The 22,158-nt window shown below is 38.2% G+C and overlaps 1 protein-coding gene across 1 annotated transcript in view; it reads left to right on the top strand.

Moving 5' to 3' along the window:
* ANOS1 (anosmin 1) overlaps nt 1-14,611 on the top strand; it is a 203,254-nt gene extending 188,643 nt beyond the window's left edge. The window contains exons 10-14 of the mRNA XM_016943751.3: nt 3,705-3,799; nt 6,511-6,682; nt 7,643-7,863; nt 8,997-9,138; nt 10,433-14,611. Of these exons, the coding sequence (XP_016799240.1) occupies nt 3,705-3,799; nt 6,511-6,682; nt 7,643-7,863; nt 8,997-9,138; nt 10,433-10,491 (689 nt within the window). The 3' untranslated portion in view covers nt 10,492-14,611. The remainder of the gene's footprint in view (nt 1-3,704; nt 3,800-6,510; nt 6,683-7,642; nt 7,864-8,996; nt 9,139-10,432) is intronic.
* The last annotated feature ends 7,547 nt before the right edge of the window (nt 14,612-22,158 follow it).

The following is a 22,158-nucleotide window of genomic DNA, read 5'->3' as shown; positions in this document are numbered from 1 at the left end:
TCAAAGCGAATATCTATGAATTGATCTGTTAAAATTGAGCTCAAGTCACATAAATGAGTGTGGGCATTGTTAGGGCTTGCTTTTAAAAAACAAATGTCCCCATACTGGTCATTTGGGGGTGCCATTTACAATACTTCCAGGGCATTTTTAATCTAAGTTTAATTTATATTTTACTTTCTCAGATTGCTTTTAATTACCTTATGTAATATCATGTCTTTTCACACTTTCTTCCATATCTTAGATTATAAGGAATTATTTTCACTGTTGCCAGAATGAGTAGAGAAATAAAAGTGAATTTGAACTGGTGTACCTTCGTTCACTTATTTATTCATTAAATGTTTACTGTCTGTTTATCACCTGCCAGGCACCATGCTCATCTTTGTTTATGCAACAGTGACAGCAAATAGGCATTATCTTTATAGTTATGGAGCTCTAACCAAATGGGGTTGACAGGGATTCATGAAGTAACCACAGAATCAAACAAAACATTGGGAACGAGAGGAGTGTCTGCATGAGATGAATATGCAGAGGCAGTGGAGACCTGGAAGCCAGGCTGAGTATTAGTGTCTTTATTCAGAGGGCAGAGAAAAGCCATTCAATGACTCAAAGCCAACCTTGAGATGGGGATATTACCCTTAATTATTTGGGTGGAAACGAATACAGTCACAAAAGTCCTTAGAAGTAGAATAGGGAAGCAGAGTGCAAGAATCAGAGAGATGGCATGGTGCGAAGGACTCAGCCCAGTGTTGTTGACTTTGAAGCTGGTGGAAGGGCACCACCAGCCAAAGAATGCCAGAAGCCTCTAGAAACCTGAAAAGTCATGAAAATACATTCTTCCCTGGAGCCTCCAGAAAGGAGTACAGGCCTGCCTTGATTTTAGACCAGTGACACCCATTTCAGACCTCCAGAAGAGAAGACATTTATATTGTTTCAAGCAACTACACTCAAGGTAATTTGTCACAGCAGCTGTAGAAAACCAGTACATGAACTGATTTAAAACTCACACCAAACCTATTGCACTGGCTGAATTAGTATCCTTATTCTCAGATAAAGGGAATGAGGCTCACTGAGGCTGCTGGAGTTGCTTGCTGAAGCCCACTTTCCTTGAAGGTCATGTGTGGGGTCAAAATTCTGCATCCTACAGCCAGAAAGAAAAGCGTGAATGCAAGGAGCAGTTGAGGTGCAGAAATCAACATGGTAGCTACAGCAAAGTTGAGTTTGGAAATCCTCCACATGGGAGAGGAAGGAGGGAGCATCAGCTCTTCAAGGGACTAGCTCAGGTGGAAGTAGACATTTGGGAGCTGTCAGCAGAAAAATTTTTCAAACCATGGGAATCAATGAAGTGATTCATGGAGGTGACACAGAGAGAAGATGAAAGTGCAGTGAACTCAGACATGGCGAGATTTAGGGCTAACAAAAGGGAGGGAACCCAAAAGGAGTGCCCCATGTGTCACTCTTGATGCTGCCTCCTATGAAAATATAATTGCATTGTAAAATATGTAAAGGATTTTTAGGATATGGAGGATCCCCAGGGCAGCCAAGCCTCCTTGTATTGCTGTAATGTAGCCACCCCAAGTCCCCTGACTGCTCTGCACCAAAGACCTTCAGTCATCCGTCATGCTCCGTTCTCATGTCAGCACTTTGACACGTGCTGTGTATTCCCTGCTGGTAGAGCTTTTAAGCTGCCCAGTATTGTAACCATGGCCATCTGCAGCTGTTTAAATTTAAATTAATTAAAATGAAACAGAATAAAGAATTTAATTCCTCTGTTAAACAGAGGACATGTGAAATGCTTTATAGGCACAGGTGACTAGTGTTTACCACAGACAGAACATTTCCATCACAACCGCCAGTTCTGTTGGACAGGGCTGGCTGAGAACACCCTCCCACAGGTCTCTGCAGTGCCACTACCCACTGCTACACCTTCTTCAAGTCCTGACTCAGAATTGAACACACGCCAGCCGCCTTATATAAAATCAGCACTTTTTGTCAATCCACCCTACTGCCCTTACCTTCTGTTTTTTTTTTTTTTTTTTTTTTTTAAAGGGGGATGGTGGGGGACGGAGTTTTGCTCTTGTTGCCCAGGCTGGAGTGCAGTGGCGTGATCTCAGCTCACTGAAACATCCGCCTTCCGGTTTCAAGAGATTCTCTGGCCTCAGCCTCCCGAGTAGCTGGGATTACAGGCGCCTGCCACCACGCCCGGCTAATTTTTGTATTTTTAGTAGAGAGGGGGTTTCACCATGTTGGCCAGGCTGGTCTCAAACTCCTGACCTAGTGATCTGCCTGCCTCGGCCTCCCAAAGTGCTGGGATTACAGGCGTGAGCCACCGTGCCCAGCCACCTTCCGTATTTATATGTAGACTTACTACCTTCTAACATAATATCTGTCTTATCTATGTATTGTATTTATCCTCTGTTATTATTGGCCCCATTACTATGTAAAATTCAGGAGGGCAGTAGCCACTCCTGTGTGATTATTTCATTGCTGTTGAATGGAAGAACATGAACACACTCAGTGATTTACTTCAGCCTTGTGCATAGCCTATAATTCTTGTTTTAAAAAATAAACTGTTGATGTCTGCTATGTAAAAATTAAAACCTCTAGTACGTGATTTCTCTTTTAACTAAATGCCCGGAGTGCCCACTTTTATATCTGTTTGCTTTCTCGGATTTAAAGTTCTTCTTTTCTGGTTCCAAAGTGCTCAAAGCGAAGTTCCCACTAGATCAACCCAATTTCATCAAAGAGTTTTCTCCTCTGAAAACCCCCATCAAACACTTGGCATGATGTTGGGGGACAAGATGTTAAATCACCTGCAAAATGGTGCCGTTTGGTGCCATTTCACACTCCTCGGACACACTGGGGTGATTAATAAACCCGAGACTGTCAAGGTCTGCTTTCCCACACTCATTGAGTTGCTTGCCGTTATTTTCTCTTTTTTTTCCCCCACTTTATTGTCCAAAGTAAAGAAATGTACAGAAAATATTCCTCTTGCCCTGGGAATAAACGTGTTCAAAGGGTCAGTCTTCTGGCCTGTGTTTGAGAACACCAAGTCATATTTCAGTAGGGATCAGACATACAGAAATGCCACGATGCGCTTGGTTAAGGGAGAGTGGGAAGCATACGTCCCTATCCTTTTGACAAAAGAACTTCTTTATGGCAATACATAACAGGAAATAAACGTGGATAGCCAATTCTGCAAGTGTGAAGGCAATGTTTTTGTTCTTGTGTGGATTCAATAGTATCTCATCTTTATCAAAAAAAAGGGAGGATTGAGAAACTTCTGATGATTCTCTTTTACAACAGGAATTACGAGAGGTGTTGCTAGGTGTTGCCTTTCATTGTAGGGATTTGCTTACTGTAAAAACCATGGCTAGGTTATTCTCAAGACATCTTTGGAATCATTTTGCTATGACTTTACTAATTTTTTTTTCTACTTAGTACTTGCACTTCAACACAGGTTTTCCCTTGGCAGTATATTACTTTTTTCCCTTACTTTGTTCTTAATGATTAAGTATTCAGAATTATTAATTATTATAATTATTAAGTAATCAGAACCTCACCTCCCTTTGGCTCACCTGTGCATTTATTGGTCACCTGTAGAGGTTGATTTCCTCTCCTTTTCTCCTCTCAAGTTCAAGAACCCCAGGCTACATGGAATGTAACATCCAGCCTATTATTTTTGTCTGTGTGTTTTGGCATTATAGATCCTACTGTCAACCGATATCATGTGCGGTGGTTTCCTGAAGCCTGTGCCCACAACAGAACAACCGGATCAGAGGCATCATCTGGCATGACCCACGTAAGGACATGATCTCTAGGCCAACTTGATCTGTGAACATAATTAGACAGGAGGATGTACAAACTAGACATGTCAAACAGATAACTCATTCTCACAAATCAGCTATTGAGTAATGACTTGATAGAAGCGGAAAGCAGAATGGTCATTATATTCACTCATTCTTTTATCCATTCACACCATTGCACTGGGGGCTTACTCTGTTATCAACATGGAGCAAAACCTAAAGTGCAGAGACTAAAGACACAGTTCTTAAAGAACTCCCATATTTCAGGGAGAAATATGTCTGAGTATGTGTGTGCTTCATCTTAACTGGACAAAACCTTTGAATTATTTTCTGAATTTTGACATGTCACCGTGATCTAAAGGTGTAATTGTACAAGTGAATTTCTATGTGACTCTATCATTTAGCACCATGTCCCTAACTGCCATCAGCTCAGTTAGTGAAATAATCTCCTTGTCCTGTATAGCATGCACCAATATTTTGACTTTTAACTTTAAGAGAACATTAAACTCTCTGAGGATAGCAACTCTGTCAATATTGCCCAAAATGTTATTCCAAATATTTTGGGGTTCATTCGTGAATTATAGATTAGAATCAACAAACCAACACAAAATATTTAAGAGGTCATTTTATTATACAGTGTATAATACACTTTGATGGCAATTTATATGTGATACCTCAGGACAGTTTAAAAAATCCAAAAACATGGCCCCAAACATAGAATGTTTTGGTTTGTGATATGTAACTAGAATATTTTTGTTTTGAACATTTTCTAAAGCAAGCACAATATTTTAAGAACCATACCTGCTGGCATAATTTTAAGAGAGTGAGATAAAACAAGTCACTGCATTTTCAGAAATACACAGCTTCTTTCTCTTTTTTACTGGATTTGATTTTTCTCATGTTCACCAAAGTTTCTCCTTTTACTTATCCTTAAATTAGCTCCAATGTTTGTGACCTTCAGTAAAATAATTAAACAGACATTCTAAATAGGGAAGTCGATTTGAAAGGCGGAGAAAGAAATAAACAGAAGCTGGAATTATTAATATTGTTGTGGGCAGAGGGGTGAGGTTTTTGTTTTACTTGTATGTGTGTGCCTCAGAACCACACAGAACTGGGCTTATGTCAATGCAATTCCCCAATCCTAGGTTTATCATCTTTAGGAACTCTGAAAGTGGTGACAACTATTTGCTGAGCAGATGTAATGTATCCGGTAGAAATAAAAATCAAACTCCTGAAAAATTACCCTTCTAGGGGCTTAGAACTTATCTGTATTTAGTTTTAAACCTTTAGGTCCAATTATTATAATTTGTTTTTATGCTACAATGGAGCATCCACTAATTCACTTACTGCTGCAGATGTCTGCCTCCTATGCAACATGAAAGCAATCTTGAAATATCTGTGAAACAGGATCCTTAATAGCTAACCTTGGATTCCAGTACAGTCCCATATAAAGAGCAGATTTATTTCCAAAGAAAAGCAATTCAGACTCCCAAAGAGACATGGCGGCCTTGGCTTGGGCTTGGGTTGGGCTTGGGTTGGTCTTGCGTTGTCCAGATTGATTTGTTTCCTATTCACTGTCTGTGCTAACTGGCTGCAGAGTTGGTTGCACCCCATCTCCTGTCACCATCTGGATGAAGGGCCAGCACACCTGGAGGTCACTCCTGGTCTCTTTTGAACATTCAGTGCTCTGTTACCTGCAGCCACTTCCACTCCTCACTTAAGTAAATCACTGAAGCCTCAGTTTTGATTTTAATTCTTGTCTCATGTTTTTCCCGTCAACCCTGCTGCTTTCTAGCAAGATCCCCTACCCATCATCCAATGAGTACCAGAGATATTCCATCTGTACTTTTTTTCCTCTCTTAAAAATAATTAAACACACACACACACACACACACACGTAAAAACCATGGAGTCTCACTATGTTGACCAAGCTGGTCACAAACTCCTGAGTTCAAGCAATCCTCCCACCTCAGCCTCTCGAGTAGCTAGGACTATGACACGAGTCACCATGCCCAGCTATCCATCTGCACTTTTATACATATACATTAAGAATTGGTAAATACAAAACAGAATGGATAAGTGCCACTTAGCCAAATATGAAAGAAACAGAGATACACACCTGTTATCACAGGAAATGTCATCTTTTGACATTATCATAAAGTTATATTCTTAGCCCGTGACTCCTTACCATTTAGCCTCTTTCTTTTATTTATATTTAATCACAACATTATGGCAGAAAACAGTAACAGCACTCCAAAAAAGGGAAAAATTATATTGCTAAAGAATATCATCATTTTTTAACAGAAAAACTTACATATAAACTAATTCTATGTCTCAGAGAAGCCTGCATTAGTTTTTTTTAACTGAAAAAAGTTAGATTTGTATTTACAGCTTTACACCACTAAACACAGCACTGCTACCAACTCAAAAATGCTGATTGTGACCTTAGAAGTAGCCTGCTTTGATGAGGAATTATTATGATACTGTTTAATTCTAGAAGGCATATCCCGCAGCCATGGGAGTGTTTCACAATTGTCATTAATCAAAATGTGGACAGTATGTGCTTTGTACTTTTTATAAAAGCCATATTTCACACACTATATAGGAAAACATCCTTGTTGGATGGAATATGATTTCAATTCTTGCCAGTGTTTTTTAATCCCTAATGAGATTTATTGCTAGCATAATTCTCTTTCTCTTGCTCTAGGAAAATTATATAATTCTTCAAGATCTGTCATTTTCCTGCAAGTATAAGGTGACTGTCCAACCAATACGGCCAAAAAGTCACTCCAAGGCAGAAGCTGTTTTCTTCACTACTCCACCATGCTCTGCTCTTAAGGGGAAGAGCCACAAGCCTGTTGGCTGCCTGGGCGAAGCAGGTACGTTTTCACCTGAAGGACTTTTACATCTAGGTCTAAGGTGTCAGCAGCGCTTTGCAAACCTTGCCAAACTGCGTTTCACAAGACCGTGAAAACCAAAAGTGCCTCTCTTTCTAAGTTGTGTTATGATGGCCCAATGTGGAGGGAAGAGATGTAGGAATGAATGTGTTATTTTAAAGCCTAACAGGCTTGGAAAGATGTCCTTTGATAGCAATGTTATCCCTTTGGAAATGAAGGCAAACATTTAGATACCGCTTGTGTTTTGGGAAAGTTTGATATAATTATTTCATTATTTTCCCACCCCTTTGCTGTGTGGGTTATACTCACACACTTTCCATGCCAACCTGGCAAACCTCACATCTGTACCTTCCATCCCATCTCCTTGCCAATGTCCCTGTCTTGCAGTGGGAAAAACTCTTTTAAATGCCCTGGATTTGGCCAGGCATGGCGGCTCATGCCTGAAATCCCAGTACTTTGAGAGGCTGAGATGAGAGAATCACTTGAGCCCTGGAGTTCCAGACCAACATGGGCAACATAGCAAGATCTCACCTTTAAAAAAAAAAAAAAAAAAAAAAAAAAAAAAGCTTCGGATTTAATAACTCTTCTAACAGCTTTAATATTTACCTTCTCACTGCAGTCAATGCTATTCTTTAAGAAATAGTTAAGTCTTGCCAGGGTCTAAACTGCTCTCCTGCTTCCATCTTCAAAAGAGCATTCTAAAAATGATCCTCAAAAGACTGGAAGAAGCATTTAGTACAAAGTTGGAGTGAGGAGATTCCTACTCAACCTATCCCCATATGTCAAACGGGTGATTGTCTGAACCCATGTTTAAAGAACAAGGTCACATTGCTTCTATTAATATCATCCCATAGACTGGCCGCTGAAAATTCCTACAATGGATCCCTTGGGCACACCTTCTCCAGTCGCCTAATCCTGGTTTTCCTTCTTGCATTGCTGCAGGTCATGTTCTTTCTAAGGTGCTAGCTAAGCCTGAGAACCTTTCTGCTTCATTCATCGTCCAGGATGTGAACATCACCGGTCACTTTTCTTGGAAGATGGCCAAGGCCAATCTCTATCAGCCCATGACTGGGTTTCAAGTGACTTGGGCTGAGGTCACTACGGAAAGCAGACAGAACAGCCTACCCAACAGCATTATTTCACAGTCCCAGATCCTGCCTTCCGTAGGTCCCACCTCTTGTACTATGTCTGTGTCATTGGTATCTACTGCTCCTTTTTACTGACCTTCAGAGGTGGCTACCTCTGTCATTCTGTGTGCTGTACTATTGAGTCTTATTTTTGCATTTTCTTCTTCTGAGTGTATCTTTTGCAAGCATTAACACATCACAAATGTGACTGCATAGCTAAGAAGTAGCATAAGCTGCCATCTAGATAAAGTTTGATGGCTAGAGCCAACTCATGAAAAGACCTTACCCTATCTTGTATATAAGTGATTGAGCCATTTTCTTCTATCTTTGTTAACCTCATGTCTCTCTGGTCCAATTGAACATGCCCTGTTTGAAGTGTTGAATTGGGGAGGGCAGGAATAGCTAAAAGAAGCTTGTTGTTTGTCCGTCTTCCCCGCAACTTCAAATTTGGCTCGAGGCTGTAATGAGTTGGCCTGTCTTCCAGGCCACTTAATTCCTTGGCTTCAAAAAAAAAAAAAAAAAAAATCATGTGTGGGATTTTACCCTCTCTGAAAATGCCCTTAGAATAGCCAACTACCGTTACAAAATCCAAAAAGGAGGGGCAGAGAGGGAAAGAAACACAACTTAAATCTCAGAAGGAAAAATTCCATGGAATTAGAGAGTAGTTATTCTATAAATGTACTAGGTTTTATTGAGTTTTGAGAAGAATATGTTGGCATAAAAATAAACATTTTCAGTTATGGGCATTGACAGATACTGTGTTTTAAGAAAAACAGTTGGCTCATTCACTGAAATTTGGACTATCAAGAGTTCACATCACAAGATGTGCAGCTGAAGACTTTAAACCATGGGAAAGTTTTACGTTAAGGAATTAAAAAAGTAAATAAAATCCCAGGAGTGAGCCCTGAGAACTGGCACCTCAGCATATTTTAACTCTGCCAAGTGTCTTAGGCTGCCAAGAATTGAGTGAGGTGCTAAGAAACCATATGGCAGAGAACCCCCACAAATGAGAAATAGTCTATAAATTAAACTGTGCCTTTACAAAGCAACCAAACTTGCCTGTGTATGATATTCTCCAGTGGGGGAAAAACTGTTCTAGGCTCTCTGTGCATTGCATGTTGTCTCTAAAAGGTTGTCGGTGAGCATGCTCTTTTATGTTGTCCCCTTAGGATCATTATGTCCTAACAGTGCCCAATCTGAGACCATCTACTCTTTACCGACTGGAAGTGCAAGTGCTGACCCCAGGAGGGGAGGGGCCGGCCACCATCAAGACGTTCCGGACGCCGGAGCTCCCACCCTCTTCAGCACACAGTGAGTGGGGTGCCAGGGCATTAAGCCATCCTGTCAGGTCTTGTGGACATAGAGAAAAATCTTGCTGGAAAATGAAAACAAATAAATACACTATTACAGGTTTCTATGAGATAGGGAAATTGTCATCATCTGAAATTCTTTCTCCCTGTTTGTACCGACTTACTAGATTCTATTCCAGGCACCTGTAGTATACATTGCATAGTTGATGCTTAATTGTTCTTTTTCTCCCTCCCTTCCTCTTCCCCGCTTTTCTCCCTTTCTTTGCTCCTTCCTTGTTTCCTTTCTCCGCTCCTTCCTTGTTTCCTTTCTCCATCCTCTCTCCCTCTCTCCTTCATTCTTCCCTCTCTTCTTTTCTCCTTTCCTCTATCCTTCCTTTGTTTTTTTTTTTCCTTCCTTGCATTTTCCCCTATGTAATGCATGCTTTTTTCCTTGTCTTTTAAACCATAAATACATATGGGAAAAAAATCTGTAGTCTCATATCAATCTGAAATATTTTTAAATCAAGATTTTCATATATCACAATATAGGAAATAATATTTTGCTAAGGAACTTATGTTCTTGTTACATAGATATTACTGTAATAAATGTTATGAATTTTCTTCATGATATGACCCAAGTCCACCTACTTCATTTATTGCTAAATCAAGTAAAATTTAAAAAGAAAATTGTCACCTAGATTTTCAAAACCGCCTCTTGCTGATTTTTCAATTATGTACTTCGTTTACTTTATTTTCTAGCTTAAATTTTTTAAAAAAGTGTCTGATGATTAGTGTGTGGACAAAACATTGAGAATTAGTCATAGTTTTAACTCTGATTTTTTTAAATGATGGATTGGTATGCTTATAATTGATAACTTGGCAAGCTTATAATTTGAAGAAAAACAAAAACTATCACAATGGGAGAGCTTGATAGCCTCTAAAATTTTTGTCAGATAAATGCTTTTCTGATATTCCTTCATAGAAATTCCTTTTAACAGAAGTATTTGATAATTTTTAAACTTCTTTGAGCAAATAAAAAAGGATTATGGTTTGATTGGATAAGTGTGAGCTTAAGGAAAGGAGCTTGTCTTCTTTTTCTTGTTATTTTATAGTTTGGGAAGACATCAAAGAGGAAGAGAAAAACAGGAAAAGGAGAGAAAGAGTGTGGTTGTACATTCAGATTCAGAATAGGAAAGACATGGTCATAGGAAGGAACATTTGCCAGGGTCTCGTGCTTTTTCTACAAATAAAGGTAATTCTATCATTTATTTGATACATACAAATGGATGTGACTGACATATTTTGTCACTTTTTAGGATCTCATCTTAAGCATCGTCATCCACATCATTACAAGCCTTCTCCAGAAAGACACTAAACTGTTCAAAAAGATTTTGTGAAATTGCACAGATGTGTAAGCTTGTTGAACTTCGGCCACGAGACATGCACACTTCCAGAGGCAGTGGGAACTGCTCAGAGGCCCGGACTCTCCTATGTGACTTTAGTGCAGGAAGAACTTCTGTCAATCACGGACGCATCTGGAGACAAGTGAGAAACAGTAGATTGGTGAAGACAGACACCAGTTCCCTACAAGCATGGAGAAAATGAAGAATAGGCCTGTTTAATGCTAAGTTTTGTTTTCCTGTACGGTGTCGCTCATTTCTATTGAATTACAACAGAACTCAGTTTTCCCTGAATTTGGAGCACCAAACTCCGCCCCAAAAAGGAGAGTAACAAATACACAATTCACACATAACACTAAGCATAAATCTAATCAATAAAATATATTTTTGACTAAATTATTGATTTGATATGAAAAATCAACTAAGATTACACAGCTTTGTTTATTTGAATCTTTTCTAAGATCATTTTTATCCTGGTGATTTTTAAATGAAAATGTGTAATCTAAAATATACCAGCGAATTTAAATCTAAAAATGCTCCTACTTTAAGTACCTTATGCTGCTCTTTATGCAAAGGTAAATCAAAGTTCCCTCTATAAGTTATGATTTACAAAAGACACCCAAGCCAGAGGAACTCAATGAAATAAGCTGCTAATCAGATTTTACCTTGGAGAAATGAAAATTATTTCTTGGGGATGCCTTTTAATATTTGATCCTATTATGTGAGAGATTTTCCTGATATGTTATCTTATTTATATTTTCCCTTATTTTCCTCAATGCAGATAATAGCTTTTGGTGCACTTTTGTTTCACCATCTGAAAATTCACAAAACTTCTTGCTTCAAATGAAAAAATCCCAACTATTGAGCATGTTTAAATCTTTGCAGATATTTGCCTTTTCTTAATCAAAGAAAGGTCTTTGTGTGCTAGAATATTATTGGTAATGTTTTAAAAATTCCTTTGATTGATAGAGAAGGACAGTTATTTGCATTTAATTCACCCATATGCTTTCAAATCTAGTATATCTTACTTTTTGGAAATGTTTTATGCTACAAATTAGTGCCTTGTAGCATGAACTTAAGTCAAAACGTGTTATCAATATAGAGTGTTGCAGTGTATATTGTAACAACCTAAAACGCAGAGAAGTTTAATTTAATACTGTTTTTTTTCTTGAAGGAATACTCACATACATGGTTTGAAATGTGCATAGATATGCATGTCTATATAATTATAAATGCATATGTATATATATGCAAATATATGTACATATACATGTATATACACACAGACACATGCATATACATGGATATACCTTGAGCATGAATCCCTGCAGAAATCGTTTTCATAGCTCACCAATGGTGAGTAAAGATACAGCTCTTTTAAAGGTCATAAGGATAATATATTTTCCCCATCAATGCTGATTCTGAGAAAAGAGCAATTTATCAAAATTGAACAGTGTAAAAGAAAGGTGTCCACATGTCTTTACCTACCTAAGTAACACAGGAAGAAAATCAGTAACATTATCCTTAGGTTTTGACAGTGGTACTTGCTTCTTGTTGTTTTATTGTTTCCTGAATTCATGCGGATGCCTGGCCATTCCTGGGAAGAGTGGATAACCCAGAAGTCACTGTACTCCACGGGGCCTCACTGCAGTGTCTAAAGGCAGATGCAAATTAAAATGCAGGGAAAATAACTTTTCTGATGTTGATGCATGTCTTTGGGAAACACATTTATAAACATGGATACCTGATAATAGATATTGAAACCCATTTCCTGTGTGTTAAAATATTTAAAAAGTGGATATTCCAGGAATGTTTTGCAGCTTTGTACAAGTAACATAAATTGGACACCTCAGAATGAAAGTTCATGTTGGTTCTGAATGGTTCGCTGCAGCTCCTGTCACAAGCTGGGATGGATTTATCACATTGAGTTATGAAATTACCTGGTTCTAAGAATTTTTGAGTGGCAAAAATAGAAAACAATCTTCATTTGAAAACATCCCTAAGCTTGAATAAATGGATACCATAGATAGCTTCTCTTTTTTATTCTGGTGTCATTACCAGCATCTGAATTTCAAGTTCTTAAAATTTCAAAAATTAAAATTTTTCATTATTAGCTGTCCATTTATCTTTTACACGAACTTGTCATGAGCAAATTCAAATGTTTATGCCAGCAAATTTTTGTACTGTTGCATAGTTAAAAATGCTGGGAGTCTCTACATAGATACAAAATATTATTAAATTATTACATAAATTTAATTTTATAAAATTTAATCATGCTTCTTTTGTCTGGGTAATAGACATTGGACAGATATTTTTAGTTCAGATGGTGATTCTGAAGCTTCCATCTCCCTTAAAAAAATCTAAAGCAGCTCTTATGGGCTTCTAATTTTGATATAAATAAATAATTTAAATTTTATTGGTGTTATTGGAAGAAAAATGCTGTTAATGGGCTAATAAAAAACATGTGTTTCTCTTATGGATTTTAATAAGCTCCAGTATTATTCAAATGATCAAAAATATAGTTATAATTTTTTGAATTTTAAAAATGTGATTGCTCTAATAAAGAATAAAATCTATGCTTTTTAACAAACATAGTTTTGGTGCCTAATTCTGTAATATGTTTTATTGAAATTAGATTCATTTCTCTAATGTGAGAAAAATATATCCAGTAATAGTATTGACTGTTTAAAAAATTGAGCTCATCAAAAATATTGTCATCAAATACAGGTGGTTAATCTGACATACATTGCAGTTACATGCATTATTTTTATTTACAACATTTGCTCCTTAATGATGAATTTATCTGTGTTACCCTGTTTTTCTACCTGGAACTCCATAGAATGATGTTTGCAAACCAACATGTGCTCTTTTCAGTCATTCACTGTTTTAATATGACATGGTAGAGAAGATAAGGTTTATGGCAGGTAATTTTTTGTAATGTGTATTAAACGAAGTTCAAAGATTAGAAATACATCTGTGTCCTGAAAACCTTAGATACATAGCCGACTGTATACAGAGGTTCATCTTAACTTCAACACTATTGACTTTTGGGGCTGGATAGTTCTCTGTTGTGGGGGTTTGTCTTGTGCACTGTAGGTTTTTAGTAGCATCCACACTTTCTCCTCACCAGATGCCAGTTGCACCCTCCCCCAAGTTGAGACAACCAAAAATGTCTCCAGATATTACCAGCTACCCCTTGAGGGATGGTACCTCTGGTTGAGAACCATTGCTAGAGAATGATCTTTACTGAATTTGCCCTTTATAAGAAACCCAGTGAATTTCTAGAGCAAGTCCCAAAAACTAAGGGACAGCTAAGAAGTTATTATGGTTGACTTCAAAGGCCTAAACTGTGTTTTTTATGTCCACTAAACAACTTGATTAAAAGACGGAATTTTGACTCGTGTCTATATCATACAAGTACAAATACTAATTTTGCCCTATGTATCCGTAAATGTCATTTGTGATTTTGACTTATTTATTTAATGCCCTTTCTTATGCCGTGGGTTTTCAAGTTTACTCATTTCTATGGTTGCAAATAACTCTAAAACTTATTATATAAACTTTCATATTATAGGCAGAACACAATGGCTAAATATCTGTTGCATGTACTTTAAAGTTTATTATAAAATATAAACAGATATATAAAGATGTTGACTCTTACCTGTGATTTTGCATGGCCAGACTCGGTGTCAGGTACGGAGAGGATTCTCATGACTGTCTTACCTCTACTGAATATTTTAGTGAGTTATATGATTTACGGAGTGATTAACAGCGGTCTATATAAAGTTACTTTTCCCCTTTACTTAATTATATTGTAGTGTGCAGATAACAAAACTGCTACCTTCTCATCCAAGTGGTCTGTAGAATTCATGTCCCTTACAGTGGTCATTTAAAGTCAATATTTATTTATGTATGTAATAAAAAAAGTTGGATTTTTGTGTATGTCTGTCACATTATTTAGAGAGAAGTAATCTTGTAAAAATGTTTTGTAAAAAACAAAAAAGTATTGTAAATAGTCTTGATATTCTGTGACTCATTATTTTCATGTTAGAGTTTGTACATACTGGTTCAATAATAAAGTATCCTTAAACCAGACCAAGGAGTCGACTCATTTATTTCTTAAAGAAACATTTTTGCTGGGCACAGTGGCATGCACCTGTAGTCTCAGCTACTCGGGAGGCTGAATTTGAAGGATCACTTGAGTCCTGAATGTTTGAGACCAGCCTGGGCAACATAGCAAGGCCCTGTCTCCAAACTTAAAAAAAAGAAAAGAAACTTTATTGAATTTAAGAAGAAAAATGGACAGTTCCTGCTGCCAAGGAGATTCAAAAAGTCTCTTTCCATGTCAGTGTTAATGGAATTTGAGGTCTGGTAAATGTTAACAAGACAGCACTTCATCCTAATGAAAGTATCTTGGAGTTTGACAACCAACACTTCAGATTTCTATCATCATGTTTACAATTGTAACTCCTGATGGTTTCAGTGGTATATTAAGTCAAGGATATACAATTTTAAGCTGTTTTTCTTTTGCCACCAATATTTACTCCTAAAATTGTAGATATATGCAATGCCAATAAGCATTCACCTGTATTTCAATACTACTCAATTGTTTTTCAATACTACATACTATACTATAAGCCTTTAAATCTCCATTATCTAAGTAGAGTTTTGAGAGGCTTGTACATCCCCACTTTGACATGCAATTGACCCATAATTGCTGATGAATTGGAAAAAATGCCTAAGAAAAAAAAGCATAAGAAATAAAGGCTTTTAGGGCATTCACCAAAATAATATTTATTGTACCCATTAAGTAATTTCTCTTTACTCCCACTCTCCCACCCTCTGACCCTCCCACCCTTCCAAGTGTTTATTGTCAATTATTCTACATTCTATGTACATGTATACACATTATTTAGCTCCCAATTATAAATGAGAATATGTGGCATTTGTCTTTTTGTGTCAGCGTCATTTCAATTAAGATAATGGCCTCCATTCCATCCATGTTGCTGCAAAAGACATGATTGCATTCTTGTTTATGGCTGAATAATACTCCATTATGTACATAGGGACCACTTATATGCTGTTGGTCATAATGTAAATTAACATGACCTCTATGTAAAACAGTATGGAGATTTCTCAAAGAACTAAAAATAGAACTACCATTTGACCTAGCAGTCCCACTACTGGGTATCCACCCAGAGAAAAAGTAATCATTATATGAAACAGATACATGTTTATCGCAGCACTATTCACAGCAGTAGAGGTATGGAAGTAGCCTATCAAGGCTATCAGTGGAGGATTGCTTGACGCTTTTATGCCATCTTGAAGTTACAGAAAGAATGGGGGCTCGGATCTTGGCAACACAATTTATGGGAGGGAGAGAAGAGAAGTCCTGCCTAGCAAAGGTGGTCTTGTTACACAGATGAAACCTCCCAGGTCACAGCCTTTAGAGAGAATAGATGGTGACTGTTTCTTTCAGACCTTAAAGGTATTAGGCTTTTAGTTAATTTTTCCTAGATCCAGACACGGGGGCAGGGAGTGGGTGTCAGAGAAAGCCTGGCTGCAGCAATGCATCAATGCAGATTTTCTCTACATCTACAGATGCAAATTTCCCCCACAAAAGACAGCTTTGTAGGGCTGTTATTTGCAGGCCCTCTGAACAGCCATCTCTAAATATGTCAAAGAAGAGTTATTTGGGGGTGAAATATTTTGATTTCTTTCAATGGCTGCTGCCGCCACCCTACAGCATGAGCACCCATGCCAGTGGCCCCAGGCTTGACCCTCCCCAGTCCCTGAGGCCTGAATTTCCTGGGAGTTTTCCTGGGAGTTCTTATCCACTCATTGTCTGAGGCTTCACCCAGCCAATCAGCTGCACAGCTTGGGCACCTCACACTGGTCTCCAACATCAAAGATCAGAGAGGCTGGGGCTACTGTCCCAGAGATCGGGCTTGAAGGCTGCAATAAGAATCCAACTTCCTTCACATTCTTTTACTTCTTGAGCTACACCACAGGGTAAGCAGGTTCTTAGGGCCAGTGGAGTGTCTTGGTAGGGACTGAAAACCCAAGAAATATTTTTAGTATTGTTTCCATTGGGGAGGTATTTTTTTACACAAATGAGTCCTGAGAATACAGCTTTGTTGTAAATTGGAGACAACTTCTACATATACTACCCATTGATGGAGCATGGTATCAAAGGAGAAAAAGCTGTAGGGGATACAAGAAAAAAAAATTTTTTTTTTTTTTTTTTGAGACGGAGTCTCGCTCTGTCGCCCAGGCTGGAGTGCAGTGGCGCGATCTCGGTTCACTGCAAGCTCCGCCTACCAGGTTCACGCCATTCTCCTGCCTCAGCCTCCTGAGTAGCTGGGGCTACAGGTGCCTGCCACCACGTCCGGCTAATGTTTTGTATTTTTAGTAGAGACGGGGTTTCACCGTGTTAGCCAGGATGGTCTCGATCTCCCGGCCTCCCAAAGTGCTGGGATTACAGGCGTGAGCCACCACGCCCGGCCAAGAAAAATTTTTTAAAAGAGTAAGAGGCCAGGCATGATGGCTCACACCTGCAATCCCAGCACTTTGGAAGGCTGAGGCGGGAGGATCACTTGGTCCCCGCCTGGGCAACATAAAAAGACTCCATGTCTGCAAAAAAAAAAATGGAAAATTAGCTGGACATGGTAGTGCACACCTGTAGTCCCAGCGACTTGGGTGGCTGAGGCAGGAGAATCGCTTGAACTCACCAGGTATTGGCTGCAGTGAGCTATGATCACATGATTGAGCTCCAGCCTGGATGACAGAATGAGAACCTGTCTAAAAAAAAATAAAAATAAAAATAAAAATTGTGCCCTCTCTTGTGCAGAAACACAGAGAGTGTGCCTGCCTATCCTTTCTCTGCTTTGGTATTCCCACCCAAAGTAAGGATTTTGCCACTCACTTCATGGTTACTGTGAAGATGGTCATGTAACAGTGCTTGGAAAAATCCACGTGTGTGTGTGTGTGTGTGTGTGTGTGTGTGTGTCTAAAAATGTCAGATTGAAGACACCAAAAGCAATCACAACAAAAGCAAAAATTGGCAAATAGGATCTAATTAAACTTAAGAGCTTCTTCATAGCAAAAGAAACTGTCAACAGAGTAAATAGACAAACTAGAGAATGGGAGAAAATATTTGCAACTTATGCATGTAACAAAGGTCTTATATCCAGCATCCAGCACCGATAAGGAACTTAAACACATATACAAGAAAAAAATATCATTAAAATGTGGGCAAAGGACATGAACAGACACTTTTCAAAAGAAGACATACATATGGCCAACAAGCATATAAAACAAAGCCCAATATCACTGATCATTAGAGAAATGCAAATCAAAACCACAATGAAATATCATCTCACACCAGGCAGAATGGGTATTTCATTAAAAAGAAAAAAATAGCAGGTACTGGCAAGATTGCAGACAAAAGGGAATACTTATACACTGTTGGTGGGGGTGTAAATTAGTTCAACCATTGTGAACAGCAGTGTGGCAATTCCTCAAAGAGCTGAAAGCAGAAATACCATTTGACCCAGCAATCTCATTACTGGATATATACCCAAAGAAATATACATCATTCTACCATAAAGACACATGCATGCAAATGTTCATTGCAGCACTATTCACAATCACAAAAACATAGAATCAACCTAAATGCTCATCACTGGTAGACTGTATAAAGAAAATATGGTACATACACACCATGGAATACTATACAGCTACAAAAAAGGAAAAAGATAATCTCCTTTGCAGGAACATAGATGGAGCTGGAGGCCATCATCCTTAGGAAACCAACACAGGAACAGAAAAGCCAATACCACATGTTCTCACTTATAAGTGGGAGCTAAATGATGAGAACACATGAACACAAAGAGAGGAACAACAGATACTGGGACCTACTTGAGGGTGGAAGGTGGGAGGAGGGAGAGGATCAGGAAAAAATAACTAATGAGTACTAGGCTTAGTACATAGGTGATGGAATAATCTGTACAACAAACCTCTGTGACAAGAGTTTACCCATATAACATACTTGCATATGTACCCCTGAGCCTAAAATAAAAGTTAAAAGAAGAAAAAGAAAATTGAATTAATCATATAAAAAAATTAAAATGCCAAATCACTAAGGTGGAGGGGGGTGGAAGGTTTGTAATCCCTAAAACAATTTAGAGCAACTAATAGAAAATTGAGTTGGTTGTATTTGTACCAACGCTTCTTGATATTCAATCCCTGGCAGTGACGGAATGAAATTTAGAATAAGATGAGGAAAGTGAGCAGTTTATGTAAGATCTGTGTAATAGAAAGTTCTAATCTACAGAGAACACAGTGAGAAGAATTTGCAAAAGCAAAATCTAAGAATGGAAACAAAATAGAATGAAGAGGACATTTAGAAAGTAAGGCAAAGAAAGAATAAGATAAGGGTGGGGAGAGAAGGAGAGACCATGAAACCAAAGACATAAGTACTGAAGACTACAGTTCTTCTGCATCATAACTAAGGGCCAGAGGTCTGATTTAGATGCCACAGCAAATTTTGAAATGGGAACACTGTAGAGTAAATGTTACTGAGTAAATTTTACATATATTCTATGTATGAAATTGAAGTAGTTGGGAGAACTAGAACTGATAAGGAACAATGTGGAGTCCAGGGCTCCCTGTGTTTTGTAAAATTTAAATTCAAATCCAAGCCCTATGTCATTTGCCAATCTTCTTTAAAGGAGTCTCTCCCTCTCTCTCTCTTTTTTTTTTTTTACTTTGTATTTTGAGAAAATTGTAGATTCACATGCAATTGTAAGAAATAATAGAGATTATGAACTATCCTGAACCCTTCATTTAGTTTCCCACAATGGTGACATCTTTCAAAACTACAGTATAGTATCACAACCAGGAAATTGACATTGATACAAACCATATCCTTTATTCAGATCTCATAAGTTTGATATACACACAGTTCTGTGTGTGGGGGTGTTTGTATGTACTTGGTTCTATTCAATTTTACACGCAAATTATTTGCAATCTGTTTACACAAATGAGTCATTGTGTTTTAAGTAGATAAACATCTAAGGGACACACAATGACTTAAAGAAATTAGTTTTAAGGAGGTATGGCATATTTTTGCACATTTCCCTAGGGCTGAGTGCAATGTACTTTGTGCTGATTTTAACTTTAACATTCTAGGAATGATCGACTCAATATGCATGTGATGCCATCTTCAATTTCTGTCAGTGAATTGTTTTCATAAAGTGGCCGAGCACGTAACAAGTCTGTTTAGAAAAATCCATCTTGTCCAAGGAAACAAAATGTTTGAGTATGTAAAAATCTATAGATTTGAAAAATCATTTCACTGAGAGAAATCCTGGTGCACATTTATAGTCTAGACGTGGATTTGAGAAAAGAAAAAGAAAAGTGAAATCCTTTATTGGGTAGAAAACTAAAGATTGCCCAAAGTAGGAAGAATAATCGAGTTTCAGATTAAGGTAATACTTAAAGATTGAGTTTTGCACAATTGACTCTGATTATTAGCACGATTCTGACCCTGGGTCAGAGGCTTTCAAAACTGGCTGCCTATTAGAACTCCCAGGGGAGCTTTTAAGAAGTCCAGTGTCCTCTGGCACCTAAAGATCAGGAGAGAAGTATGGACATTGTACATTAGTGCTAGTTTAAAGGGTCCCCAGGTGATTCTAATATGTGCCCAGTGCCGCAAACCACTCTTCCAGACCCTGAGAAGCTATTGAATGATAAATGTTAGAAACATTCCTGCTTGCAGAGCTGAAGAAGCAAAAAGTCACATTGAAGCATCGCATTTTTATCTCAGTGCATCAGAATATACTGAAGTTTTTCTCCTCAAATTCCCTGGATTAAGTTATATATAAAGATGTAGATGCAGACATGAAAATGCATGCAAATACATACACATGTAGATAAATATAGGTAGAGCTATCACAGGCGTCTTCCTTTCAATCTTCTTTTGAGTATAATTCGGAATTTATCCTGAGAAATACTGATAAAATATAGGGCTAGGCAAATGTAATCTGGGATGCTGTCGAGTGTTATTAGTAGAAACGACTTCTCTTTTCCGAGCCTTGTGAAATAGCTTCCAAGGGGCAGCTGGTAGTGATTTAAGGGCAGTCACAGAGACAGCCAATTAGCATTGATCAGTCATTATACTTATAGCACCAGACTATCATGCAATACAAAACTGATGCCGACTTGACCTTTTCATCCCCTATATTTCCTTCCCCATCTCAAACAGCAGCCAATCATATGCAATTGGCTTCATTATGAATAATAGGAAGCATCTTACATTCCTTTGTAGGGTGGTCCACCTCGGTATGGCACAGGATGCTTCACAAGGCCCTGCCTGTAGCTTTTTGTAGTTCACTTGAGAGACCACTAATAGAATTAACCTCTACAGCTAACATTTACTGAGGAACCACTAATTGTAAGGTACACTAAGTGTATTACTGGCATTCCTTCATTCATTTCTACAGCCACCCTATGGCTGGCCATATTTTAAAGCTGAGGACAGTGAGGCAAAGATCATTTAAACCAGTAGCCCAGGCTGGGCGCAGTGGCTCATGCCTGTAATCCCAGCCCTTTGGAAGGCCGAGGCAGGCGGATCACCTGAGGTCAGGAGTTCGAGACCAGCCTGGCCAACATGGTGAAACCCCCTCTCTACTAAAAATACAAAAATTAGCTGGGCATAGTGGCATGGCCTATAATCCCAGCTACTAGGGAAGCTGAGGCAGGAGAATCTCTTGAACCCAGGAGGCGGAGGTTGCAGTGAGCCAAGATCGCACCACTGCAGACTGGGTGACAGAGCGAGACTCCATAAAAAAAAAAAAAAAAAATAGCCCAAAGTCATATAGCTACCGAGTGGCAGAGCCTGAAAATAATCCCAGGCCATTGAGTTCCAGTGTCCTTGTAGTTAACCACTAATCTTTTCTGCCTGTCAGATTGTCCTCCCATAAGGGCAAGTTGCAAAAGATACTACATAGCTTGTTAAATGTATGGGTAAATATGCATATGTGTATGAAATACTCTGTATATATGCATAGACTATATATGTGTGAAATACGCTGTACTACTGCATGAAATACCATTTATATGCAGAGTACTATGTATTATATATATGCATGAGATACTATATATATTAGAATATTATATATCATAAAATATGTTGTGTGTATGTATAAATACTGTGTATATATGTATGGAATACTATGCATATAAGTATGAAATTTGATATACATATGGAATGTATATGATAGTAAATGTATAGGATACTAAATATATTATCTATGTAGAGGTGGAGAGCAAGTTAAATGTCAATGTGACTTGATATGTTCGAGGTGTTTTTTTGTTCCGTTTTGTTTTTGTTTTTTGAGCTACACTTTACTGATTCCATCAGAATCTGAACAGCGGGATGTTCTGAAAGATTTTGAATTGATTCTAATATGCGGCTGGAGAGACAATCAGTACCATGTGTAGTTGTCCAGACTCTCTGTGCAGAACTGAAGACTTGCAATTTGGCTGCGCCTAACTTTCTTGCAAGAATCCTTAGGTTTGACCACTGATGTATATTAATGAATATAGCTAACCCTGAAGTTCTTTCACAAAAGCTATTC

This window comes from Pan troglodytes, chromosome X (genome assembly GCF_028858775.2).
Source record: "Pan troglodytes isolate AG18354 chromosome X, NHGRI_mPanTro3-v2.0_pri, whole genome shotgun sequence".
In the NCBI taxonomy this organism is placed as follows: Eukaryota; Metazoa; Chordata; class Mammalia; order Primates; family Hominidae; genus Pan; species Pan troglodytes.
Note: the sequence above shows the minus strand (reverse complement) of the source record. Positions and strands in the feature narration are given on the sequence as shown.